The 27,973-nt window shown below is 46.3% G+C and overlaps 2 protein-coding genes and 1 pseudogene across 3 annotated transcripts in view; 1 reads left to right on the top strand and 2 right to left on the bottom strand.

Moving 5' to 3' along the window:
* The window catches only part of HEATR4 (HEAT repeat containing 4), a 43,859-nt gene extending 42,750 nt beyond the window's left edge, over nucleotides 1-1,109 (bottom strand). The window contains exon 1 of the mRNA XM_023183350.1: nucleotides 229-1,109. Coding sequence (XP_023039118.1) covers nucleotides 229-1,109 — 881 coding nt within the window. The remainder of the gene's footprint in view (nucleotides 1-228) is intronic.
* LOC111520549 (acyl-coenzyme A thioesterase 1) lies at nucleotides 322-27,973 on the top strand. 2 transcript variants are annotated; one of them, XM_023183377.1, is made up of 4 exons: nucleotides 322-357; nucleotides 21,444-22,049; nucleotides 25,703-25,905; nucleotides 27,223-27,973. In XM_023183377.1, the coding sequence occupies exons 2-4, from the start codon at nucleotides 21,467-21,469 to the stop codon at nucleotides 27,826-27,828; spliced, it is 1,392 nt and encodes a 463-aa protein (XP_023039145.1). In that variant the 5' UTR covers nucleotides 322-357; nucleotides 21,444-21,466; the 3' UTR covers nucleotides 27,829-27,973. The 2 variants fall into 2 exon arrangements, with proteins under 2 accessions (XP_023039145.1, XP_026311597.1); XM_026455812.1 differs by lacking the exon at nucleotides 322-357 and having other exon boundaries at nucleotides 21,511-21,562.
* On the bottom strand, nucleotides 7,943-11,875 carry LOC111554994 (annotated as a pseudogene).

Genomic DNA, 27,973 nt, shown 5'->3' with positions numbered 1-27,973 from the left:
CCATAATGAACAGGGCAGTTCCCACAACAAAAATTATCCAACCCAGAATGTCAGCAGTGCAGATTGAGAAACCTTACTTTGCAGAGCTCTCAGGGAGCAGGCCGGTGGTGGAGAACATGAAGTTGATGGGAGAGTGCATTCTAAAATCGGGAGTGTGAGTCCCCCTGGGAGTCCCTGAAGGGGAGGCAGGGATTATCAAGGGTGCATTTGAGTCCCTGGCCGGTATACCTGTAGTAAACAGGAAGCAGCAGTTCTGGTTTCTTCTTTTCCTGTGGGGGCAGGATGACACTTTGATCCTCAAACTCTGCTGCCTCTTCTGCCTCCAGCTGTTTCAGGAGCTCCAGGTCGCTGGCAGAGGTAAGTTCATCCCGGATGTGACTCCAGTCGTACTGCTGTCGCAGGAAGCTCTGCCACTTGTTAGGGGATGCCCCAGGCCTTTGAGGACGCTTGTTCTGGATCCATCGGGCTGTGCGCTTGTTCAGCTTTTCCAGCACAGTGGCCTCCCACGCTCTGGCCTCCTTCTCAGGAGGCAGAAGCCAGGCTTCTCTTTCCTCCAGGTTCACATCTGGAGAAGGTGGCCGACCCAGCGTATCTGGATGCATGCAGGGATGATGGATGAGAGGGCGGGGTGCTTCCCGGACGATGCTGGCTGGCTTTGATTTCTTCAGCTTCTTTTCAGGATTGGCAGAGCTTTCTGTCTTCATAGCCAGGGAGGTGTCTCCTGTTAAGGGACTTGAGGAACCCAGGAACTTGAAGCGAACAGGTTTCCGAGGCTGGGCCTTCCTGATCCGGGGAGTATGGATGATGTCATTGGCGTTGTAGAGGTGGTCAAAGCTGTACTGGCTATAAGGAATGCTGGGCAGTCCTCGCTGCCACACCACCTCCTGAGAGAAGGTAAGGTTTGCAGCAGCCATTTTCAAATATTGGCTCTTGCGGTGTAGATGGTACTGTGAGCTGAAGAAGACCATAGGCACACTGGAGACAGAGGCACACTCCTCCTTGCCTTTCAGTTTTGAGTAGTTTAAAATCATGCCCCATCCCAGCCGTGGGGGCAGTGACTGATAGAAGCAATGGGGCAGAACGGTCTTTCCTTTCTGGGTCCTGGTCATACTGCGTTGCAGCAAATGCTTCCTCCCACACTGCCTGGCCTAGAGGCAAGGCCTGGAGATGAGACCCGGCACCTGTTAAGGGAATGGGAGGAACTGACGAGAGCTCTAGGGCAGCCGAAATTGGTAGGCCATAGCAGTTCAGAAAGAGAATAACTTGAAAAACAGATGGAAAGGGGGTAGGGAAAAGCCATGTGAGTCAGAAAACAAAAGAAGAAAATGGTACAACATCCTAAATATTTCATGTATCAGACCCTTGTTTCTGGTTCTTACACTTGCTCCCAAAGCTCAGACCCTCAAGTCCGTGTGAGGGATCACTGCTTTTCAGTAGTGTCCCGTGCTTCTAGTTTGTCTTCAAATGTTGCTTTCTTTCATTCGAAAGGCTTATAGCATAAAGTTCAGACTATTCAGCATAGCATTCAGTGTTCTCCATGACTTTGGCCTCAGTTTATGACTTTGTCCTGGCATGTAACCTCTGCTTGAGCCAGTCCAGTCTCCTGGCTGTTCTCTGAGTATCCTCTCTCCACATAATGGAGCTTCCTTCTGTGTCCTCTACATGAAATGGCCTTTCATACTTGACACACATTCTATCCAATTTCCAGGCCCAGCTCAATTTGTCCTGCTCCATAACTCTTTCTTAACCTATCCAGGCCACCAGGTCATACCCAAGTTTATAAATTACTCCTGTTCTGTACCACTTACTTTAACTGTTAATCCTACGACACCTTGCATTGTTAAATATTTGAGACTCTAACTCCATTGCCCAGTGACCATGTCTCCCATGTCTTCTGTCTTTCGGAGTCATCCAGCACACCTATTGCTACATAGTTTTTATTGTTAAAAAATTTAATGGCTGTAGGCCAGGCACAGCAGCGTGAGCCTGTAATCCCAACACTTTGGGAGGCCGAGGCGGGTGGGTCACCTGAGGTCTGGAGTTTGAGACCAGCGTGGCCAACATGGTGAAATCCCATCTCTACTAAAAATACAAAAAATTAGCCGGGTGTGGTGGCATGTGCCTATAATCCCAGCTACTTGGGAGACTGAGGCAGGAGAATCACTTGAACCCAGGGCGGGGGAGATTCAGTGAGCCAAGATCATGCCATTGCACTCCAGCCTGGGCAACAAGAGCGAAACTCCGTCTCAAAAAAAAAAAAAAAAAAAACATATATATATGTATATATATATTTAATAGCTGTAATGTATTTTATCAAATAGGTAAATGGTTTTGACTCTTCATGAATTATTGGATGGGTTGTTTCCAGATTTTAGCTAGCATGGCAAACATTATAGATAACAAATGCTTAGATTTAATGTTAGTTTAGTTTAGTTTTGTTTTCCTTTTGAAGCATTCGCTTGGCCTAATAATGATAGTTTTGGAATACCTTGCTGAGGGTTTTATGTAGGGAAGATATTATGATCTTCATTTCCTATTTTAAGAAGCTGAGGTTCAGAGAGGTAGGTAAATTGCTTCAGATCACATAGCCCGTAAGCAGAGGACTCAGCTTTCAAACCTAGCCTGCTAAATCACAACTCTGGAGCACTTAACCTCCATGCCACACTGGCCATGGCCCAAGTACCACTACCTACCACTCACTTTGTTGGCCTTGCCTCTCCAAGGAGCAGGTAGGCATCCTTACGTATAAGGATGAAGGAGAGACCATTATTCCATGTCTTTCTATCCTGCTAGTGTCAACTCCTGCCCTGCGTCCAAGGTGCCCACACAGACCAGATCTGACTTGTTTCTCTTTCCTCCTTAACACCCAGCACATAGCCTCTCTCCCTAGGGCATGATTTCTCTTACTGTCTTCCATGTGTAAAAGTGACCATATTGTATTTCTTTCTGTTAAGGGCAAGTTCTTTGTGTGTGTGTGTGTGTGTGTGTGTGTGTGTGTGTGTGTGTGTGTTTTGTTTTGTTTTTTTGAGACAGGCTGTAGTTCTGTCACTCAGGCTGGAGTACAGCACTGGCATGATCATAGTTCACTGCAGCCTCAATGTCCTAGGCTCAAGTAATCCTCCTACTTCAGCCTCCCAAGTAGCTGGGACTACAGGTGCATGCACCACCACACTCAGCTATCTGTTTTTTATTTTTAAGAGAGATGGGGTCTCACTATGTTGCCCAGGCTGGTCTCAAACTTCTGGGGTCAACAATCTGCCTGCTTTGGCATCTCAAAGTGCTGCAATTACAGGTGTGAGCTACAGTGCTCAGCGAAGGCTCAACTTTCATCTAGATGCTATTAGGCCAGAATCAATAACCTCCCTCAAATTAAGTGACACATGATTAATATTGCTATCACTCCAGGACTTTTTGTACATAAGGCTAAATGTAATTGCTTCATCTCTTCACAACCATTAAGGCAATGTCTTCATGAAGGCAAGTTAAGAGAAAGAGGGTGGTCACAAGATGATGTTTTCTCCGGAAACAGTGGCTACTCCCACTGGCTAAAAATGGAAAGGCTGGAGCAAGATGGCCAAACAGCCCCCTCCAGCGATTGTCTCCATGCAGGAACACCAAACTGAACAACTGTCCCTGCAAGAAAAGTACCTTTAGGCCGGATGCTGTGGCTCACGCCTATAATCCCAGAACTTTGGGAGGCTGAGGCAGGCGAATCACTTGAAGTCAAGAGTTCAAAACTGGCCTGGTCAACATGGAGAAACCCCATCTCTACTAAAAATACAAAATTAGCTGGGTGTGGTGGTGGGGGCCTATAATCCCAGCTACTTGGGAGGCTGAGGCAGGAGAATCACTTGAACCTGGGAAGCAGAGGTTCCAATGAGATGAAATAGTGCCACTGTGCTCCAGCCCAGGCAACAGTGAGACTCCTTATTTATTTATTTTTTTTAAAAGAGCATCTTCATAAGAAACAAAAAATGAGTGATCACAGTACCTGGTTTTCACATCGTATCAAGAAAAGAGGCACTGAAGAGGGTGGGAAAGACAGTCCTGTATCGCCTATGCCCCCCTCCCTCACCCCTGGCACAACAGCTTGGAGAGAGAATCTGTGCATGTCGGGGAGGGAGAGGAGTGTGGGATTTTGCATTGGAACTCACTGCTGCCCTGTCACAGCACAGCACTACACTGAACAGAATTCTGCTGGCTCCCACAGAGGCTGCATTTAGATCAGCTCTGGGCCAGAGGAGAATCCTCAGCCGGAGTGGGACAGACCTGAGTCCCCAGCTGGTTCTGCCACCAGCTGACCAAAGTGGCCTGGGGCCCTGAATACACAAGTGACAGTCAGGTCACAAGGACTATATTCCTTAGGCAAACCCTGGAGCTGCACTGGTCATGGAGGCAGGGGACTCTGGGTGTGTATGACCCCAAGTGACACCAGCTGTGGTGGCCAAGGGAGTGCCTGCATCATTCCTCCCCCAACTCCAGGCAGGACAGCTCAGGGAGAGACTCCTTCCGCTTGGGGAAAGGAGAGGGAAGAGTACTCAAGGAGAACAAACTCAGGAGACTTTGTCTTGCAGCCTGAGTAGCAACTCAACCACAGGAAAATAAAGCACCAGGCAGAATCCTGAGGCTCTTGATTCCAGGCCTTTCCTCCTACGCTACGTTTCCAGACCTACCCTGTGCCAGAAGGGAATCCACTGCTCTGATGGGTCAGATTTATCCTGGCAGGATTCACCACCTGCTGACTAAAGTGCCCTTGGACTTTGAGTAAATATCAGTGGTAACTAAGCAGTTCTGGCCACAGGTCTTGGGCAGGATCCAATACTGTACTGGTCTGCAAAGCTTCAGGTGTGACTCAGTGCACTACCATCTGTGGTGGCCAGGGGAGTGCTCATGTCACCCCTCCCCCAACTCCAGGCAGCCCAGTTGGGGGAGAGGTTCCTGATTGGGGGAAAGACAAGAAAGAAAGTGAGAGATGTTGCCTGGGTAACCAGGGAATTCTCCCTTATCTTACCCAAGGCCACCAAGGATCCAGGAGTATCTAGGAGTTGGCAACAGTTGCAGGGGTCATAGGCTTAGGGCACCCCCTGGTACACATCAGCTACAGAGACCATAGGCTTAAGTCACAACACTTAATCCACTTTGAATATATAGAAAGCCTTCTCAAGGAGGATGGGTACAAATAAGTCCAGACTGTAAAGACTGGAATAAATACCTAACTCTTCAATGTCCAGACATTGATGACCATCCACAGCATCGAGAACATCCAGGAAAACTTTATTTTCCTGGATGGAAATGGACTAAATAATCCAGGAGTGACAGAGATATGTGACCTTTCCAGACAGGGAATTCAAAATCATGGTCTTGAAGAAGCTCAGACTTTGAGATAACACAGAGAAGGAATTCAGAATTCTGTCAATTTTAAAAAGAGATTGAAATCATAAAAATCAAGCAGAAAGGCTGCTCTGCCTATGGAGTAGCCTGTAATCCCAGCACTTTGGGAGGCCGAGACGGGTGGATCACGAGGTCAGGAGATCAAGACCATCCTGGCTAACCTGGTGAAACCCCGTCTCTACTAAAAAATACAAAAAACTAGCTGGGCGAGGTGTCGGGCGCCTGTAGTCCCAGCTACTCGGGAGGCTGAGGCAGGAGAATGGCGTAAACCCGGGAGGCGGAGCTTGCGTGAGCTGAGATCCGGCCACTGCACTCCAGCCTGGGCGACAGAGCAAGACTCCGTCTCAAATAATAATAATAATAATAATAATAATAATACTCTCATCTTTATCAACAGGTTTTGATTCTAAAGTTCTGAGGTGGAGTCCAAGAGTGTGCAGTCAGCTTCTGGGGTGGCGTTTGTTAGATATAGTCTTCTGTTTATTTATTTATTTTTGAGACAGGGCCTCACTCTGTCACCCAAGCTGGAGTGCGGTGGCACAATCATGGTTCACTGTAGCCTTGCCTCCCAAGCTCAAGCAATCCTCCTGCCTCAGCGTCCTCAGTAGCTGGGACAACAGGTGCCCACCACCATGACTGGCTAATGTTTTAAAACTTTTTTTTGTAGAGACAGGGTCTTACTATGTTGTACAAGCTAGTTTCAAACTCCTGGACTCAAGCGATCTTCCTGCCTTGGCCTCCCGAAATGCTGGGACTGCGCCTGGAATAGATATGGGTAAAGAACCTTTTGTATTAGACGCTTGTGTCCTGCTCCCAGAATGTTGATTCAGTAGGCTGCAAGTGAGACCTAGAAATCTGCATTTTCACAAGCTCTCAGATTTAATACACATTACATTTAAAGAAAGCACAGCCCAAAGGGTGTCAGTGGGGTGTATGAAGGAAGCCTGGTTAGTGGAGAGAGTGGGATTAGGGAATAGCTGCTTAACCTGGCTTGTTTCAAATCCCCCTTTCTCCCTTTTATGCCCTCAAAAAGTTCCCCTCATTTTTCCCCTCTACTTTCTTTTTTTTTTTTTTTTTTTTTTGAGACGGAGTCTCGCTCTGTCGCCCAGCCTGGAGTGCAGTGGCTGGATCTCAGCTCACTGCAAGCTCTGCCTCCCGGGTTCACGCCATTCTCCTGCCTCAGCCTCCCGAGTAGCTGGGACTACAGGCACCCGCCACCATGCCCGGCTAATGTTTTGTATTTTTAATAGAGACGGTGTTTCACCGTGTTAGCCAGCATGCTCTCTATCTCCTGACCTCATGATCCCCTGCCTTGACTTCCCGAAGTGCTGGGATTACAGGCGTGAGCCACTGTGCTGGCTGGTATTTTGTTTTTGTTTTTGTTTTTTTCGACAGGCTCTTACTATTGCCCAGGCTGGAGTGGAGTGGTGCAATCACGGTTTACTGCAGCCTTGAACTCCTGGGCTCAGGCGATCCTCTCACCTCAGCCTCCATAGGAACTGGGACCACGGATGTACCACCATGCCCACCTAATGTGTGTGTGTGTGTGTGTGTGTGTATTTTTTGTAGATATGGGGTCTCCCTATGTTACCCAGGCTAGTCTTGAACTCCTGGGCTCAAGTGATCCCACCTCAGCTTCCTAAAGTGCTGGGATTACAGGTGTGAGCCACCATGCCCAGCCTCTGACAAACAACTTTTTTTTTCCCCATGTGTACATATTTAGTTTTATTGTAACAAAGCAACTTGTACACTTTTAACTTTTAAAACTCAGCATAATCTTTCCAGTGAAACAAAAAATTTAAAAATAAACAGGAACAAAATTACAATAGAGAATGTCAATTCCAAATAAGATCCTGCAGGTTCTGCTGATTCTCCCATTGAGTGGCAGGGCTCAAGTCATCATTAGGAGATACTTTATTTTAAAAGTATCATCTTAAACTGCAAGGATGTCTGTCAAATATCACAATTAAACATGCCAAAGGAGAAGCCATATTGTCAAAATGCCCACTTAACCCACCCAAATATCTCAAACCCACCCTTTGCTGACCTTCTATAACCCCATTTTTTTACGTTTTTTTTTCTTCTTTTAAACAAGAGAAAGTAGACAGATATATGTTGGTAAATGCTAACTGTCCACATTCACATAGAGACACAGTGTACTCTCTGAGCCCAACATACAGAGAAAGGAGGAAAAAAGCTAGAATCCTATGCACTACTACACAGGGGCCTAGCACCCTCCAGCTTCCAGCAGAGCGAAGGCAGCAGGGTTTTCTTTCTTCCCACAGAGCTCGGTGGTGTTGATTCCATACAGTTTTTGTTCAGACAGGAAGAGATAAAAATGAACTTTGAACAGAAAGAGGTAGAGACTCTTTTCCCATTGTATTCTGCTCAAGGTATTTCCCCCCAAATAAGTTGAGAACCATGGAGTGGAGAAAAGAGACCTCAAGAACAGGGCGACTGAGCACAAGAGGAAAAAAAAAAAGACTGCAACTTGCTCCCAGGGACTGGAGAAAATTTTTAAAAAGGAAGGTTGGAATCCATCAGTTTTCCATTAGTCATCTTCTCCTTCATCCTCCTCTCCTTCCTCCCCTTCATCATCATCTTCATCTTCTTCACCTTCATCCTCATCCCCTTCTTCATCAATATCTTCCAATCCTTCCTCCTCTTCATCATCGTCATCTTCTTCTCCTTCTTCATCATCCATATCAGGAACCAAGTAGTACTGTAATGGGTTTGGCCAAATATCATCTTTGATGACCTCTCCTAACTCATCAGCACCTGCATCAGAATGGTCAGTAAACCAGGTAAAGAAGCTCTCTGGTTCCTCATGCTGCCTCTTCCTGCTGGCTTTATTCTGCGTTTGACTTGAACATTTAGTCAAATCCTTTCCAGATTTCCATTTGATTTCGGTGGACTTTGAAGATGGACCACCACTCTCATTCAGATGAAATTCTTTGGAGAGAACTTTATTTTCAAAGTAAAGATTTTCATCAAAATAAAAATCTGTTCTGTAACCTGATTTAATATCTTCAAATTCTGTCACTTCAACTGTGGTCAAATAATGCAGTGCCTCTTCGTCTTCCTCCCCAAACAGTGCAGGCACTTGTGGATGGTTGACAAATGTTGTTACCCAAAAATTTGGGATTTTGGCGATCAATTCTGACCTCTTCTGAAAAAATGGTTGGCGGAGTTTGTTATATTTCTGTTCTACTTTCAAAATCTCCTCACTGGCTTGTTCATTAAGTCTGTCTATTTCATTTTACACCTCATCAATGTGTTCAATTGCTCTTGTTGTTCTTTTTCTCCCTTCTTTGACAAGCCTGCAGAGGCCTATGTCTACTCCAGTCTCAGAGCAGGCGGCGGTCTTGGCAGCTGGGATCACAGGCACCCACCACCACGCCTGGCTAATTTTTGTATTTTTAGTAGAGATGGGATTTCACCATGTTGGCCAGGTTGGTCTGAAACTCCTGACCTCAAGCAATCTGCCTGCCTCTGAGTCCCAAAGTACTGGGATTATAGGTGTGAGCCACCGCACCCAGCCCAAAGTCTTTTTATCAATGGTAAAAAGATTATTTTTATTATAATGTTTGGGAGACCGAGAGAGGTGGATCACTTGAGGTCAGGAGTTCGAAACCAGCCTGGCCAACGTGGTGAAACCCTGCCTCTACTAAAAATATAAAAATTAGGCAGGTGTGGTGGCAGGTGTCTGTAATCCTAGCTACTTGGGAGGCTGAGGCAGGAGAATTGCTTGAACCCAGGAGGCGGAGGTTGCAGTGAGCTGAAATTGTGCCACTGCACTCCAGCCTGGGCAACAGAGTGAGACTCTGTCTTAAAAAAAAAAAAAAAAAAGCCGGGCGCGGTGGCTCAAGCCTGTAATCCCAGCACTTTGGGAGGCCGAGGCGGGCAGATCACGAGCTCAGGAGATCGAGACCATCCTGGCTAACATGGTGAAACCCCATCTCTACTAAAAAATACAAAAAAACTAGCCAGGCGAGGTGACAGGCGCCTGTAGTCCCAGCTACTCAGGAGGCTGAGCCAGGAGAATGGCCTAAACCCGGGAGGCGGAGGTTGCAGTGAGCTGAGATCCAGCCACTGCACTCCAGCCTGGGCGACAAAGCAAGACTCCGTCTCAAAAAAAATCATATTTGTGGAAGACCAAACTTTAAAGTAACCATCAATTGGGAGCTATGTAGTAAAATGGGGGCCAGACCAGGTGACTCACACCTGTAATCCCAACACTTTGGGAGGCCAGGGCAGGAGGATCTCTTGAGGCCAGGAATTCAAGACCAGACTGGATAAAGCGGGACCTTGTCTCTAAATAAATAAATAAATAAACAAATGTAGTGGGAAAAATGAATCAGCTTATTGGAGTTGTAAGAACATGTAAACTGGCTGGGCGCGGTGGCTGATGCCTGTAACCCCAGCACTTTGGGAGGCCAAGGCAGGTGGATCACCTGAGGTCAGGAGTTCCAGACCAGCCTGGCCAACATGGTGAAACCTCGTCTCTACTAAAAATACAAAAATTAGCCAGGCGTGGTGGCAGGCACCTGTAATCCCAGCTACTTGGGAGGCTGAGGCAGGAGAATTGCTTGAACCTGGGAGGCAGAGGTTGCAGTGAGCCAAGATGACACAACTGCACTCCAGCCCGGGTGACACAATAAGACTCTGTCTCAAAAAAAAAAAAAAAAGAACATTTAAACTGCCAAACCAGTGTGATTTCTTCTTTTCTCATGGAAAACATTTATTTTTTATTTTTACTTAAAATAATTTTTTTAGGCTGGGCGCAGTGACTCACGCCTGTAATCCCAGCAGTTTGGGAGACTGAGGCAGTTGGATCAGCTGAGGTCAGGAGTTCGAGACCAGCCTGACCAACATGGAGAAACCCTGTCTCTACTAAACATACAAAATTAGTTGGGCGTGGTGGCACATGCCTGTAATCCCAGCTACTCAGGAAGGCTGAGGCAGGAGAATCACTGGAACCCGGGAGGCAGAGGTTGCAGTGAGCTGAGATTGTGCCACTGCACTCCAGCCTGGGCAACAAGAGTGAAACTCTGGCCGGGCGCGGTGGCTCAAGCCTGTAATCCCAGCACTTTGGGAGGCCGAGACGGGCGGATCACGAGGTCAGGAGATCGAGACCATCCTGGCTAACACGGTGAAACCCCGTCTCTACTAAAAAATACAAAAAACTAGCCGGGCGAGGTGGTGGGCGCCTGTAGTCCCAGCTACTCCAGAGGCTGAGGGAGGAGAATGGCGTAAACCCGAGAGGAGGAGCTTGCAGTGAGCTGAGATCCGGCCACTGCACTCCAGCCTGGGTGATAGAGCCAGACTCCGTCTCAAAGAAAAAAAAAAAAAGATAAGAGTGAAACTCCGTCTCAAAAAGAAAAAAAAAAATTTTTTTTAGAGGTCAGGCTCAGTGGTTCATGCCTGTAATCCCAGCACTTTGGGAGGCCGAGGCAGGCGGATCAGGTGTACTAAAAATACAAAAAATTAGCTGGGCGTGGTTGCAGGTACCTGTAGTCCCAGCTACTTGAGAGGCTGAGAAACAAGAATTGCTTCAACCCAGGAGATGGAGGTTGCAGTGACCCAAGTTGCACTACTGCACTCCAACCTGGCTACTTTTTGCATTTTTAGTAGAGACGGGGTTTTGCCACATTGGGCAGGCTGGTCTTGAACTCCTGGCCTCAAGTGATCTGCCCGCCTTGGCCTCCCAAAGTGCTAGGATTACAGGAATGAGCCTCCACACCTGGCCCATCCATTTGTTTTTGCTTTATTTCAATACTTATTACTATTCTGATTATCAGTAAAATTTCTGCTAGGAACACCAGTGGATTTACCTTATCTCCCCTGACTTGTTTCCACGGGACCTCCCATTCCCACTTGATTTTGAGGATTGAAGATAAACTGGGGGAGAATTATCTAGCAGCAAAATACTGCTAATGTCCTTAATTATTTTCTTGTTTTCCAACATATATTTTATGTCAAATTCTGTGTTCAAATTTAAATACACCACAGTCTTGTCAAAGTCAATCTCCAACTTCCAAATTCCTTAATTTGCCCCATTAATAATCATAACTCTTATTAGACCCATATTTTATTTCTCTAATTTGTTTTTGTTTTTGTTTTTGTTTTGAGACGGAGTTTCGTTCTTGTCACCCAAGCTGGAGTGCAATGGTGTGATCTTGGCTCACTGCAACCTCTGCTTCCTGGGTTCAAGCGATTCTCCTGCCTCAGCCTCTCGAGTAGCTGGGATTACAGGTGCACACCACCACGCTGGCTAATTTTTGTATTTTTAATAGAGATGGGGTTTCACCATGTTGGCCAGGCTGGTCTCGAACTCCTGACCTCAAGTGATCCGCCCGCTTTAGCTTACAGGCGTGAGCCACCGAGCCCGGCCTATTTCTCTAAATTTTAAAAGTGTCCTTTCTTGCCCTGGATTTCAAAAAGCCATCAGTACCGTCATGAGAAGTTCCTCTGCCACACTCATATTGTCAGGTACCTGCTCAGCATATATTACACTTCTCTCTTTTAGGAGAATTCCTGATTTTATTGCCCCTCCCCCTGCAGCTGTGGGTTCCAGGGAATGCTAACTCCACCCTGATCCCAGGGGCAATGGTGGCAATCTCCATTTGGTTTAAGCCAATTTCAACATTCCATGACAGGAGAAAATATGTGACTTAGACCTTTCTTAGAAATCTGAATCTTCTCCCTCCTACTCAATATGAGCAAAAAAGGATGAGGTCACAATTAGCTGACAGCCACCTTATGATGTTATTAATGACAGAGAAGACAGAAAGAAGAGGTTCCTGGTGTCATCATTTAGCCATTGGATCAATCAAATGTTAAGCCAGACCTACTCTTGATTTTCCATCCAATGAGTTTACTCTTCTTTTTTTTTACTTTTCTTTTTTGTGTTTAATTTAATTTAAAAGTTTTTTTAAAAAATTAAGGAACAGGGACATGAACCCCGGACCCTCAGATTAAGTCCAATGCTCTACCAACTGAGCTATCTGGGTGGTTTACTTATTTTTTTCTTACATCTTATATTTTAAAGCAGTTTTAGGTTCATAGCAAAATTGAGCAGAAGGTACAGAGATTTCCCATATACTCCCCGTGCCCCGCAAGACATGCATAGTTCCCTCACCTCCACTATGAACATCCCCTACCAGAATGGTCCACCTGTTACAACTGATTAACCTTCACTGACATATCATTATCACCCCAAATCTCTAGTTTGCTTTAGAGTTCCCTCTTGGTGATTGTTCTACATCTATAGTTTTGGACAAATGGATAATGACATGTATCCACCATTATAGTATCATATAGAATAGTTTCACTGCCCTAAAAATTGTCTGTGTTCCGGCCGGGTGCAGTGGCTCAGGCCTGTAATCCCAGCACTTTGGGAGGCCGAGACAGGCAGATCACGAGGTCAGGAGATGGAGACCATCCTGGCTAACACAGTGAAACCCAGTCTGTACTAAATAACACAAAAAATTAGCCAGGCATGGTGGCGGGCGCCTGTAGTCCCAGCTACCCAGGAGGCTGAGGCAGGAGAACTGCTTGAAGCCAGGAGGGGGAGGTTGCAGTGAGCCGAGATCATGCCACTGCACTCCAACCTGGGCAACAAGAGTGAAACTCCATCTCAAAAAAAAAAAAAAATAAATAAATAAATAAATAATAAAAAAGGAAATACCCAGTCCGAGGAGTAAAAGGAAAAAAAGAATAAAAAAGACAGCATGCCTACAAGAACTAGAAAATAGCCTCAGAAGGGCAAGTTGAAGTTACCGGTCTTTAAAAGAATGTAGAGGGAGAGATCAATGTAAAAAGTTTATTTAAAGAAATAGTAACAGAGAACTTTCTAAAACTAGAGAAAGATATGAATATTCAGGTATAAGAAGGTCATAAAACACCAAGCCAACTCAGCCTTAATAAGACTACCTCAAGGCACATAATAATCAGACTCTCAAAGGTCAAGGCTAAAAAAGGATCCTAAAAGCAGCAAGAGAAAAAAAGGACATATTAGTAACATCATAAAGGAGCTCCAATATGGCTGGTAGCAGACTTCTCAGCAGAAACTTTACAGGCCACGAGAGACTGGGGTGATAAAGTGCTGAAGGAAAAAAACTTCCAATCTAGAATATTATATTCAGCAAAAACAGCCTTCAAACATGAAGGAGAAATAAGGATATTCTTAGTTAAAAAAAAAAGTGAGAGATTTTGGCAACACCAGACCTGTCTTATAAGATTCTTGTTAAGAGGAGTTCCTCACTGGTTGAATATGAATAGTCAAATGAAAACAACATTAATATTCTCCTGCTTTGCATATTCTTCTAAAACATTTTACATTCCTAACACATCAGTGTGTCCACATTTTGCTTCTATGGCAGGGGGCAATTTGATCCTAAACACTTGAAAAATGGGATGAGGACTGGTTTAATCCCCAGATGACTACCTACAAGGAGTGATTGGCTAGGTGCGGTGGCTTAGGCCTGTAATCCCAGCACTTTGGGAGGCTGAGGCGGGCAGATCACCCAAGGTCAGGAGTTCGAGACCAGCCAGCCTGATCAACATGGTGAAACCCCATCTCTACTAAAAATACAAAATTAGCCAGGCATGGTGGCACATGCCTATAATCCTAGCTACTTGGGAGGCTGAGGCAGGAGAGTTGCTTGAACCTGACAAGCAGAGGTTGTAGTGAGCCGAGATCGTGCCACTGCACTCCAGCCTGGGTAACAAGAGTGAAACTCCATCACAAAAAAAAAAGGAGTGATTTAGGACGTCCCGAGATAAATGCCCTTTAGCCTGTGACACAAAGAATCTTTAGTTACAATGCAAACATCCCAGAAAAAATACAATATTACCATTATCAATTATTATAAATTCTTTAGGAGGCTGGGTGTGGTGGCTCATGCCTGTAAACCCAAAACATTGGGAGGCTGAGGTGGGCAGATCACCTGAGATCAGGAGTTCAAGACCAGCATGGCCAACATGGCGAAACCCATCTCTACTAAAAATACAAAAAATTAGCTGGGTGTGGTGGCGGGCGCCCGTAATCTCAGCTACTCAGGAGGCTGAGGCAGAACCGTTTGAACCTGGGAGGCAGAGGTTGCAGTGAGCCAAGACTGTGCCCCTGCACTCCAGCCTAGGTGACAAGAGCGAAACTTCATCTCAAAAAAACAAAACAAAACGAAACAAAAAAACCTTAAGGAATAGTTATTATCATCTGATATGATGGCTTATTAAGGAGGAAGGGAACACATGATAGGTCTGTTTTGAAAAGGAATGGGGACAGAACAAAATGTTACGAGGTCTGATCAAAAGAGGCTTGTTCTGGCTTGTCTTTTTCTGTCTTTGAGTCATGGGACAGGTGTAAGGCCAAATTCTGCACTTCCCAGTCATGTTACCTCGGGCAAATAAATTAATATCTGTAGTTTGCCAATCTGAAAATTGAGTCTGATACCTGTTCTAATTTAGTGTTGATTGATATGAAGCTCAAAATTAGAAACATGTATGAAAGTTCTTTGCAAACTAAAATATATGTGTGAGGAATTGTTATTATTAGTTTAGAGGATGGACTGTTGTCCTTAGAAGGCAAGTCTCTGGGTCCCACAGTTAGATGCACTGGGCGCTTCAGGAAGAATTTAGGGGTATGGGGCACTCAGCAATGAAAAGAGAGGGTGCTTAGAGAAGGAAGAAAGGACTTATTAATGGAGTTTGGAGGCTCCTTATTATCTAAACTTACACATTACATGACCAGCATTATGAGGCAGCACCCCACTCCCAATAAATAGCCCTCTAGAACCAAAAGCAGAGTGCCTGGTCCTGGGTCCTTTTGTACACAGACAGCAGAAAAAATTGAATAAGTCAATCCTGGCATAACTGCAGACCAGGCCCTGGAATGAGCAACCCACCAGCATTATCTGCATTTCTAGGCACTTGGGCTAGAAGGGTAGGAATGGGGTTGGAAGGGTTAGGCCATATGCCTCTAGTTAAAACCTGATGAACTTCCTAGATCCCCAACTGGAAAACGCAGGAGTTGGACTAAATTCCTCTCCTGCCTCTAATATTTTATAAATGCAGAACTCAACTCAAATGGGTAGTATCTCAGAGATTCCAAATTTCGTTCTACTTTTCTGTTTGCTCATCAGTCCCTTACCCTCACCGAGTGGTCAAAGTAGGTTGAGTAATGTGTGCTCAAAGGAGTAATACCTTGCATTCTCCCTTGTTATTAAAATAGAGGAAACTGCCTTGAAAGAAAAGACTAAAAAGAAATAAGCCTTAGTATCAGTATCTTCTGAAAGCTTTAAAAAATATATATAGTTTCATCTCTACCAACAGATTTTGATTCTGAAGTTCTGAGGTGGAGTCCAAGAGTGTGCAGTCAGCTTCTGGGGTGGTGTTTGTTAGATATAGTTTTTTGTTTATTTATTTATTTTTGAGACAGGGCCTCACTCTGTCACCCAAGCTGGAGTGCGGTGGCACAATCATGGTTCACTGTAGCCTTGCCTCCCAAGCTCAAGCAATCCTCCTGCCTCAGCGTCCTCAGTAGCTGGGACAACAGGTGCCCACCACCATGCCTGGCTAATGTTTTAAAACTTTTTTTTTTTGTAGAGACAGGGTCTTACTATGTTGTCCAGGCTGGTTTCAAACTCCTGGACTCAAGCGATCTTCCTGCCTCGGCCTCCCAAAATGCTGGGACTGTGCCTGGAATAGATACCGGTAAAGAACCTTTTGCATCAGGCGCTTGTGTCCTGCTCCCAGAATGTTGATTCAGTACGCTGCAAGTGAGACCTAGAAATCTGCATTTTCACAAGCTCTCAGGTTTAATACACATTACATTTAAAGAAAGCACAGCCCAAAGGGTGTCAGTGGGGTGTATGAAGGAAGCCTGGTTAGTGGAGAGAGTGGGATTAGGGAATAGCTGCTTAACCTGGCTTGTTTCAAATCCCCCTTTCTCCCTTTTATGCCCTCAAAAAGTTCCCCTCATTTTCCCCTCTACTTTCTAATTTCTCACCATGCACTCACACAGCTATATGGCTGTCTCTAGAGATTGCTCTGGAAACTCTGCTGTAAAGATGACCTGGTATAATGCCTTGATTTTTTTTTTTTTTTTTTTTTTTGAGGCAGGGAGTACAGTGGCACAATCAGGCCTCACTGCAGCCTTGACCTCCTGGGATCAAGCGATCCTCCCACATAACTGGGATTATAGGCACATAGCACCACTCTTGGTTAAATTTTTTTGTTTTTTTGTAGAGATAGAGTCTCACTCTGTTGCTCAGGCTGGTCTTGAACTCCTGGACTCAAACGATCCTCCCACATTGGCCTCCCAAAATGCTGAGAATACAGGCATGAGCCACTGCATTAGGCCTAATGTCCTGATTTTATAAATCCCAAAACTGGGGCCCAGAGAGAAGAGACAAAATTAAGATCACCATACTGGTTGGTATCTGATGTAATACTGACCCTTTTCACACCTAATCCAAAGTTTTTTCAGCTACCTCAGGTTGCCTCTCATCTTCCAGCTGACACCATCCAGCACCTTTCAGACACTGGCAAATGAGCAGTGTTTCAAAATTACTTTCCAAATGGTTCCTATGAGGCCATCCTCAGAGAGAAGCAAGGTTCTGCATCTTAAGCCTTCCTTGGTTTCTTAGGTTCCAAAGCTGTTTCTATCAGTCTCCAAGCAACCAACTCTTTAGAATTCCATGAGTCTACGCAGAGAACTTGTGGGTTCAGTCGGGGGTATCTTCAACTATTTATTAAATTTCCTTCTTTGTAAACTGACCTTTGTGAAATTGCATCTTATTTATGGTGGTTTCATGGATTTTTTTTGTCTTTTTTTTTTTTCTTTTTGAGATAGAGTCTCACTTTGTTGCCCAGGCTGGAGTGCAGTGGTGTGATCTCGGCTCACTGCAACCTCTGCCTCCTGGTTTCAAGCAATTCTCCTGTCTCAGCCTCCCATTACAGGTCACACCACTACACCCCACTACTTTTTGTACTTTTAGTAGAGATGGGGTTTCACCACCTTGGCCAGGCTGTTCTTGAACTCCTAACCTCAAGTGATGCGCCGCCATGGTGAAACCTCAGCTCTACTAAAAATACAAAAATCACTGGCCATCGTGGTGCGTGACTATAATCCCAGCTACTCAAGAGGATGAGGCAGGAGAATAGCTGGAACCCGGGAGCCAGAGGTTGCAGTGAGGTGAGATCAGACCACTGTACTCCAGCCTGGGCGACAGAGCAAGACTCTGTCTTGAAGAAAAAAAAGAATTAAAAAAAGAAACATGGCTGAGTGTGGGGTGGCTCATGCCTATAATCCCAACACTCAGGGAGGCCAAGGTGGGAGGACTGCTTAAGCCCAGGAGTTTGAGACTAGGCAACATAGGGAGACCCCGTCTGTACAAACAATCTAAAAAATTAGCCAGGTGTGGTGGTGCATGCCTGTGGTCCCAGGTACTCGGGAGGCTGAGGTGGGAGGACTGCCTAAGCCTGGGAGGTTGAGGCTGTAGTGAGCTATGATTGCACCACTGCACTCCAGCCTGGATAACACAGACACCCGTCTTAAACAAACAAACAAACAAATACTATGCATAAAACTGCAAGGCTCAAGAAACAACAGTTTGAAGTAGTTAGATGTGTGTGTTCTTTGATTTTCATGTCTTATCTATTCTGCTTTTTTTTTTTTAAGAGATGAGGTATTGCTCTGTTGCCCAAGCTGGTATCGAACTCCTCCTGGGCTCAAGCAATCTCCTGCCTAGGCCTCCCTCCTAACAGCTGGAACTACAGGCATGCACCACTGCACCCAGCTACTGGGGTAGTGTTTGACTAGTCTTTTTTAAAAATATGCTAATATCTTGGCAAAAAGTATATTTATACTGTTCTCTAACCTTTTTTCATCAGTTTCATGGAAAAATGCTCATCATATATTCTTCTGCTATATAACTTTAAACGGTTACACTGCTTTCCTTTATGACATCACAATTAAACTGGTTAAACCAAATTCATATTACTAACTTGTTTCTAATTTTTCTCTATTAAAATGATATGATAAGCATCCTTGTAATCCTTGTAGCCAAATATTTACACACATTCATGAAGGTTTACTTAAAAGAAATTCCTAGACGTGGAACTGTGAGTCAGAGAGAATGGATCTTTTAAATATTTTTGCATAGTTTGCCATGAAAAGGTCATACCAGTTTATACATCCACCAATATATGAGTTTCTTTTCCAACCTATGAGAGACAGTTGAAGCACAGTTGTTCAGAGCCCAGGCTTGAGAATCAGATTTCAAAGGTATGAACCCTCTCCGTTTTTCTTTTTACTTTCTTTCTTTTTTTTTTTTTTTTTGAGACAGAGTCTTGCTCTGTCGCCCAGGCTGGAGTTCATTGGTGCGATCTCGGCTCACTGCAAGCTCTGCCTCCCGGGTTCACGCCGTTCTCCTGCCTCAGCCTCCCAAGTAGCTGGGACTACAGGTGCCTGCCACCATGCCTGGCTAATTTTTTGTATTTCTTTTTTTTCAGTAGAGATGGGGTTTCACTGTTAGCCAGAATGATGTTGATCTCCTGACCTCATGATCCGCCTGCCTCGGCCTCCCAAAGTGCTGGGTTTACAGGTGTGAGCCACCCCGCCCGGCCCCTTTTACTTCTTAGAGACAGGGTCTTGCTATGTTGTCCAGGTTGGTCTCAAACTCCTGGCCTTAAGCAATCCTGCCACCTCAGCCTCCAAGTAAACCGGGATTGCAGGCATGAGCCACCTTGCCCAATTTCCACTTTCTAGCTGTGTGATCTTCAGAAAATTAGTTAAATTATCTGGGCCTTAATTTACTAATAAGGTTCTTGTAAGTATTAACAATTAGTTACTATTGACAGGTGAAGCCGGCTGGGCTTCTGGGTTAGGTGAGGACTTGGAGAACTTCTCTGTCTAGCTAAAGGATTGTAAACGCACCAATCAGCACTCTGTGTCTAGCTAAAGGTTTGTAAACACACCAACCAGCACCTGGTAAAAAACGGACCAATCAGCACTCTGTAAAATGGACCAATAAGAACTCTGTAAAACAGACCAGTCAGCGCTCTGGAAAATGGGCCAATCAGCAGGATGTGGGCGGGGCCAAATAAGGGAATAAAAGCTTGCCCGTCTGCACCATTGGTTTGCCCAGCTAGTAGCGCCAAGCAGCGTGGGTTTTTCTTTCTTGCTGCCGGGGGTCCTTTCGATCTTGCCCTAAACCTTGCTCCTGCTCACTCTTTGGGTTGGCACTGTGTTTAAGAGCTGTAACACCGCAAAGGTCTGCAGCTTCACTCCTGAAGCCAGCGAGACTAGGAACCCACAGGGAGGAATAAATAACTCTGGAGTGCCCCGCCTTTGTGAGCTCTTAACACTCACTGTGAAGGTGTGTGGCTTTACTCCTGAAGTCAGCGAGACCACGAACCCACCAGAAGGAAGAAACTCTGGACACATTCGAACATCAGAAGGAACAAGCTCTGGACACACCATCTTTAAGAACTGTAACATTCATTGGGAGGGTTTGCAACTCATTCTTGAAGTCAGTGAGACCAAGAACCCACCGGAAGGAACCAATTCCAGACACACTATCATTTACCTTCTTTAGTTCCTGAGACTTCTGTGCACAGAATATACTTGACGTGTGCCACAGAACCTATATAAAGGTAATTGGAACAAACAGGGAATTGTATGATTAATGACATGGCACATGAGCATTTGGAACAAGATATAAAAGGCTTACCTTGAAGAGAGCTGTATTACAAGCAGAGGCAAACACAGGTTTTGTGGGTTTGAAGCTTATGCATTTATAGGTTTCTCTAATTACAAAGATAGGAAATTATAAAATCAGGTACAAGGGCTTGGGAGGGGTCTAAAGCTTAAGTTTGATGAAAAAGAAAAAAAAAATGGTTGAAACCAATAGCTTATGAAAAAGTAGAAAAAAGCCCGATGCATGGGGAGTGCCCGTAGTCCCTTGAGGTGTTTGAGAGGCTGAGGCAGGAAGATGGCTTGAGCCCAGGAGTTTGAGGCTTGTAAGTGTGCAGTGATGGTAAACCACTGCTGTACTCCAGGCTGGCAAAGTAGTGAGAGACTTTTTTTTTCTTTTGGAGACGTAGTCTCGCTCTGTCGCCCAGGTTGGAGTGCAGTGGCGTGATTTCGACTCACTGCAAGCTCTGCCTCCCGGGTTCACGCCATTCTCCTGCCTCAGCCTCCTGAGTAGCTGGGACTACAGGCGCCCGCCACCACGCCCAGCTACTTTTTTGTATTTTTAGTAGAGAGGGGGTTTCACCGTGTTAGCAAGGATGGTCTCGATCTCCTGACCCCGTGATCCGCCTTGGCCTGCCAAAGTGCTGGCATTACAGGCCTGAGCCACTGCACCTGGCTGACCCTGTCTGTTTAAAAAAACAGTTAAGACTGAGTAGAACAAAAATGAGAAACCAGTGTAAGAAGATAATAACTACTGGCCGGGCGCGGTGGCTCACGCCTGAAAATCCCAGCACTTTGGGAGGCTGAGGCAGGCGGATCACAAAGTCAGGAGTTTGAGAAATAACTATTACCTCATTTGACTATTTTTACACCTGTAAGGAATGAAGCTCAGAGGTCAGACAGGAAGAAGCCAGCACCCTTCGATGTGGGATTGATGTGGAGGATAGGCATATACAGAGAACACACAAGCCAAACACCATGGTGCAGATTTTGACAGAAAAGCTCTATGATTAGTAATGAGAGTGAATTATTCAACAAAGTGATCAAAACCAACTTCAGTCCTGCATTCCTCTTCGCCATCAGGAGTTTGGCGCCTCGAGACTGCCCGTTCCGCGGGCCAGCAAGCTTCTGAAAAGCAAAACTAGGAAGTTGCTTTCCAACATAAAGTGGAGGTTTCAACACAGCAGACTTTAAGCAAGTTCAAGTGTGTCTATATTTGGTCGGGCTGATAGGCTGGACTCTGGCCTTCCCAGCTCAGATTAACAGACTGCTCTGCCCTAGTGGGCGCTTAGCCTGCGACGGTAGCCTTAGAGGATCTCTAACAAGCTTCTTTCTCCCCACCCCCGTTCAGTTGTTCCCAGGTCTGAATTTAAAATGGCCTCATCTCCTGCTGTCCTTCGAGCGTCCCGGCTGTACCCATGGAGCCTGAAGAGTTGGGCGCAGTTGCTAGGGTCTCCACCGATGAAGCAGGTTGGCCGGATCATTAGGGTTCCTGCTCGGATGGCAGCAACGCTGATCCTGGAGCCCGCCGGCCGCTGCTACTGGGACGAGCCGGTGCGAATCGCCGTGCGCGGCCTAGCTCCGGAGCAGCCGGTCACGCTGCGCGCGTCCCTGCGAGACGAGAAGGGCGCGCTTTTCCAGGCCCACGCGCGCTACCGCGCCGACCCCCACGGCGAGTTGGACCTGGAGCGCGCGCCCGCGCTGGGCGGCAGCTTCGCGGGGCTTGAGCCCATGGGGCTGTTCTGGGCCTTGGAGCCCGAGAAACCCTTGCTGCGGCTGGTGAAGCGCGACGTGCGAACGCCCTTGGCCGTGGAGCTAGAGGTGCTGGATGGCCACGACCCCGAGCCCGGGCGGCTGCTGTGCCGGGCGCGGCAGGAGCGGCACTTCCTCCAGCCGGGGGTGCGGCGCCAGCTGGTGCGCGCGGGCCGGGTGCGCGGGACTCTTTTCCTACCGCCAGGTGAGTCACCTCTGCTAATTGTTCCCGTCTGCCCAACCCTGTTCCTGTGCTTTTCACTTTGTGTGTGTGTGTGTGTGTGTGTGTGTGTGTATTTCGCCCCCCGCCTCCCCGCTGCTCTTTTCACTTACTGTGTGTCTCTCCCACCCCACCCCCCTCGCCGGGCTATATTGCCCAGGCAGGTCTCGAACTCTTGGTCTCAAGCTATCCTGCCACCTCTGCCTCCCTAAGAGCTGGGATTACAGGGTGAGCCACCGCACCCGGCCCTCTGAGGGGAGTTACACTTACTTTTTTGTTTTTTATCTTTTCGTGCCTGCCCTTTTCACACGGAGAAAGGATGTAGCTTCCAACATTCCGAAGGTTAGTGTGAAGAGACAGGAATGGAATGGAAAGCTGGTTGGGGATGTGCCTCTACCGCTCCAAAACTGAGAGGTCCCTCAACCTAGTGCTCAGTTAAAAGACATTGTAAGGGCCGGGAGCGGTGGCTCAGGCCTGTAATCCCAGCACTTTGGGAGGCCGAGGTGGGCGGGTCACGAGATCAGGAGATCGAGGCCATCCTGGCTACCACGGTGAAACCCTGTCTCTATTAAAAATACAAAAAATTAGCTGGGCGTGGTAGCGGGAGCCTGTAGTCTCAGCTACTCAGGAGGCTGAGGCAGGAGAGTGACTTGAACCTGGGAGGCGGAGTTTGCAGTGAGCCGAGATCGCACCACTGTACTCCAGCCTGGGCAGCAGAGCAAGACTCCGTCTCAAAAAAAATAAATAAATAAAATTGTAAGGAAAGGGAAAAGACACTTATAATATTAAAAACAAGAAAACAAAACAACAACAACAAAAAAAAAAAAAAAAAAAAAAAAAAAAAGCGCCGTGCCCAGTGGCTAACGCCTGTAATCCTAGCACTTTGGGAGGCTGAGGCAGGCGGATCACCTGAGGTCAGGAGTTCAAGACCAGCCTGGCCAACGTGGTGAAATCCCTGTCTTTACTAAAAATACAAAAATTAGCCAGGTGTGGTAGTGCAACGCCTGTAGTCCCAGACAGCCAGGAGACTGAGGCAGGAGAATCGCTGGAACTTGGGAGGCAGAGGTTACAGTGAGCCAAGATCACACCATTGCACTCCAGCCTGGGGGACAAGAAAGAGTGAAACTCCATGTAAAAAAAAAAAAAAAAACAACCACAACCACCACCAAAAAAAAGGGTAGTTTGAATTTTTTAATGTTCTTATGTATTGACCAGGAAGCCACTTTTTTTCTTTTTAATAAAAAGAATTCCGACTGATTTTCTCACTATATTTCCATGGCAGCCAGGAGGTGCCAGGTGGCTGGGCCTGTGAGGGCACGGAGGTTATGGTGCCTGCCTGCCTGCCTGCCCTTGCTGCAGCTGCAGATGCTGCCCCCTGCAGGGCCTGTTCGTTCCTGCTGCCTCGTTCCCCGCCTGCTGTCTATGATCTCCCTCCTGTTGTCACTCCAGGAGGGCAGCCGCCTCCTTGTGCAGGGTAGGACCAGGTACTGATTGTGGCCTCTCCTCTTGGCCTCGAATGGTATCCTTGTCATCAGTGAGCAAGTCCCCAAAGACCACGGTCTTGTCCATTGTCAGGATAATTTGCTCCACAAGCTGGGGCTCCGGGTGCTGTTCTAACCCAGGTGCTTCTCAGGCACACAGTGGTCATACTTCGGCAGGGACTGGTGCAGTATGAAGACCTCTGTGTTTTGCATGTGCTTCATCTCTCGCAAGGCCCTCCGTGATTGGGCTCCACCTCTAGGGAAAAGCCTAGGGCCTCACACCCATGGGCCACTTTATCCACCAGGTCCGGCAGCAGGGTGCGGTACTGCTTCTAGGCCAGGAAGCTACGGCGCTGCTACAGTGTCACAGGCAGCTCCCTGAGGAGAGGCGGCTGAAGCCCCGCAGGAGGCCGTCTGGAAGCTGCCAGCATGGGGTCCCTGTCCATCAGCACACGCATGGGCTGTGCTCATGGCTGCTGGGGCACTGGGGTTTCTTGGGATCCTAGGGGCATGGGGCCCACAAATGTTCCTTTAAAAGTTTCTCATTTTTGCAACTTTTCTTTCAACTCCCACAGTATGTTCAGGTTTATGTAAATTGGCATTTACAATAGGAAGGCCTCTTGCTGTCCAGTGGAAATTTGAGGTTATTGGATACTTTTATATTACATAAAGAGCAATCAGCCAATGTAAAAATGAAATGTTTATCCTTATTAATAAATGCAAAATAAAACAACAGAGGACATTTCACACCCTCAGAGGTGGCAGACTTTTAGAAGCCAGCATTATCAATTGCTGACCAGTGTGTGGAGGAAATGACACTCACTGCTAGAAGGAATCAACATGTTCATCTACTCTGGGAAACAATTTGTCTGAACTTACACAGTTAAATATCTTATTCTACTGGTACATGTGCACCAGGAGACATATTGCTTATAAGAGGAAAGCCATTGCAGATGAGCAGTCTGGGTTAATTTAAAAAAGCAAAGAGCAAAGCCAACTGGAAACAGCCCAAATGTCCATCAACAATAGAACAGATTAATAAACTGAGGTATATTTCCAGCAGTCAAAGTGATTGAACTACAGCTACAAGAATCAACATCTATCAAGATATTCAAAATAAAAGAAGGAAAAAAAGAACATGGATGAATCTCCAAACCACTGTTGAGTGAAACAGTCAAACCCTAGGAGAACACATTCAGTATCATTCCATTTAGATACAATTCAAAAAATAGGCAAAATAAAATATTGTTTAAGGTACATATCTAAGTGGTAATACTATAAAAACAAAGGGAGTGATACATAGAAAGTCCAGGATACTGGAAAGTGAGGAAAGGGCACAGGGGTCTGTGGGACTTTGGTGGTTTGAGGGTATCAGCACTGAACTATTTCTTGAAGTGTTGCCCATAAGGTGTTTACATTCTTTTTTTTTTTTCTCTTGAGACAGCATCTCACTCTTTCCCCCAGGCTGGAGTGCAGTGGTGCAATCTTAGCTCACTGCAACCTCCGCCTCCTGGGTTCAAGCGATTCTCCTCAGCCTCACAAGTAGCTGGGATTACAGGTGTCCTCCACCACACCAGGTTAATTTTTGTATTTCTAGTAGAGACGGGGTTTCACCATGTTGGCCAGGCTAGTCTCGAATTCCTGATGTCAGGTGATCCACCCATCTCAGCCTTCCAAAGGGCTGGGATTACAGGAGTGAGCCACTGCACCTAGCCTGCGTTATTTATTTTTCTTGTGTGAAATACAAACCTTTAAATGGTAAAAATATTCAGTAGGTGGAGTCATTCGGAATGAGTACCCTTTTGAGTCTGTCTCCGTTGAATAAGTGCATTCTGTTGAGTGCACTGGAGAGGCATTTGTGCTCTTGTACGTAGCAATCTTTCTTGCTGTTTCTTGGTGGTGCACCATTAAGTGGATTCATTCACCAGTCAAAGGACATATGGGTTGTTTCCAGTCTTTGGCTATAATGAGTAAAGTCACTATCAACACTTGCCAGAAGTTTCTGGACGAACACAGGTTTTCATTTCTCGTGGGAAGATACCTAGGAGTGGGATTGCTGGGTCACATGTATGGTAAGTGTGTTTTTAACTTGATAAGAAACCATCCAGGTGTTTCAGGAATAGCTTAGCTTTCTGTTTTGTTTTGTTTGTTCCCAAGAACCTGGGCCCTTTCCTGGGATTGTGGACATGTTCGGAACTGGAGGTGGCCTGCTGGAGTATCGGGCTAGTCTGCTGGCTGGGAAGGGTTTTGCTGTGATGGCTCTGGCTTTTTATAACTATGAAGACCTCCCCAAGACCATGGACATCCTCCATCTGGAGTACTTTGAAGAAGCCGTGAACTACTTGCTCAGTCATCCGGAGGTTAGTTCTTCTCTCAGATTTATGGGCTATGATGTATCAGGTCTCTTCTTGAATGGTCTGTGTGTTCACAGAAGATGGCTTATTCATGACAGCCATTCCCTACCCCAACACACACTACCTTTTTTAGTCACTTCTTACAGTGTCTTTTTTTTTTTTGAGATGGAGTCTCACTCTGTTGCCAGGCTGGAGTCCAGTGTTGTGATCTTGGCTTACTGCAACCTCCACATCCCAAGTTCAAGTGATTCTTGTGCCTTAGCTTCCCAAGTAGCTGGGATTACAGGCACCTGCCACCATGCCTGGCTAATTTTTGTGTTTTTAGTAGAAGTGGGGTTTCACAATATTGGTCAGGCTGGTCTTGAACACCTGACTTCAAATGATCCACCCGCCTTGGCCTCCCGAAGTGCTGGTTTGCAGGCATGAGCCACTATGCCTGGTCTAATTTTTGTATTTTTTTTTTAGTAGAGATGGGGTTTTGTCATGTTGGCCAGGCTGGTCTCAAACTCCTGACCTCAAGTGATCTGCCCACCTCAGCCTCCCAGAGTGCTGGAATTGCAGGCGTGAGCCACCACACTTGGCCTCTTAAAGACAGTTTCTATGCAATTCTATATTACTATATTTTCTGCTAGTAAATATACTCATAGTTGGTATTATACAATTTTAAATTCCAACATGTTTTTTCTTTCTTTTTTTTTGAGATGGAGTCTTGCTGTGTCAACTAGGCTGGAGTACAATGGCATGACCTAGGCTTACTGCAACCTGCACCTCCTGGGTTCAATCGATTCTCCTGCCTCAGCCTCCCGAGTAGCTGGGACTACAGGTGCATGCCACTGCTGCCTGGTGAATTTTTGTATTTGTAGTAGAGATGGGGTTTCACCATATTGGCCAGGCTGGTCTCAAACTCCTGACCTCAAGTGATCCACCCGCCTCAGCCTCCCAAAGTGTTGGCATTATAGGCGTGAGCCACCACTCCCAGCCATGAAATGATGTACTTGTTGATGATGACTCAGTTTAGTTATGACAGTGGGAATGGGTGGCTCAGGTGGGAGAGAGAAAAAGATCATGGGAGATATGAGATTAAGGAACTGAGAAACCAGAGTGGTTGATAGATCTTCCACATGGTTATCACCATGAGTGGTGATAGAGAAATTGTGGAAAGGAAGAGATAGAGGGGAGGTAAATTCCCAAAGTTGCAAATCTGGGTAAATGGCAGAACCCAGATTCAGACTCAGGTTCAAGTAACTTCCAGGGTGGGCACAACTCACTGTATTCCACTGTTTGTGGAGTCATTCTTCTTCTTTTTCCTTGTGCCTTTCTCAGGTGAAAGGTCCAGGAGTTGGGCTGCTTGGATTTTCCAAAGGGGGTGAGCTCTGCCTTTCCATGGCCTCTTTCCTGAAGGGCATCACGGCCGCTGTCATCATCAACGGCTCTGTGGCCAATGTTGGGGGAACCTTACATTACAAGGGTGAGACCCTGCCCCCTGTGGGCGTCAACAGAAATCGCATCAAGGTGACCAAAGATGGCTATGCAGACATTGTGGATATCCTGAACAGCCCTTTGGAAGGACCTGACCAGAAGAGCTTCATTCCTGTGGAAAGGGCAGAGAGCACCTTCCTGTTCCTGGTAGGTCAGGATGACCACAACTGGAAGAGTGAGTTCTATGCTAATGAGGCCTGTAAACGCTTGCAGGCCCATGGGAGGAGAAAGCCCCAGATCATCTGTTACGCAGGGGCGGGACACTATATTGAGCCTCCTTACTTCCCACTGTGCCGGGCTTCCCTGCATGTCTTGGTGGGCAGTCCTGTTATCTTCGGAGGGGAGCCCAGGGCTCATGCCATGGCTCAGGTTGATGCTTGGAAACAACTCCAGACTTTCTTCCACAAACACTTGGGTGGCCAAGAGGGGACAATCCCAGCAAAACTGTAATTTTTATTTGATCATGTGGCCTCTCTGTTGCTAATCTCTCCTGGAAACATCTGCCACATTTAGTATGTGTATATGTATTCATTGTTTCCTTTTTAATAACTGCTTAAAGTTTCTCCCCCTCATTAAAATGAATTTTTACCAGTAA

The sequence above is a fragment of the Piliocolobus tephrosceles genome, chromosome 6 (genome assembly GCF_002776525.5).
Source record: "Piliocolobus tephrosceles isolate RC106 chromosome 6, ASM277652v3, whole genome shotgun sequence".
In the NCBI taxonomy this organism is placed as follows: Eukaryota; Metazoa; Chordata; class Mammalia; order Primates; family Cercopithecidae; genus Piliocolobus; species Piliocolobus tephrosceles.
This window is presented reverse-complemented; position numbering and strand designations above follow the sequence as displayed.

Bases quoted from the DNA above. Each gene is read 5' to 3' on its own strand.
- LOC111520549 (XM_023183377.1), top strand. From the start codon at position 21,467: ATGGCCTCATCTCCTGCTGTCCTTCGAGCGTCCCGGCTGTACCCATGG. The intron at 22,050-25,702 runs GTGAGTCACCTC...TTTGTTCCCAAG, and splicing joins GACTCTTTTCCTACCGCCAG to AACCTGGGCCCTTTCCTGGG. The intron at 25,906-27,222 runs GTTAGTTCTTCT...TGCCTTTCTCAG, and splicing joins ACTTGCTCAGTCATCCGGAG to GTGAAAGGTCCAGGAGTTGG.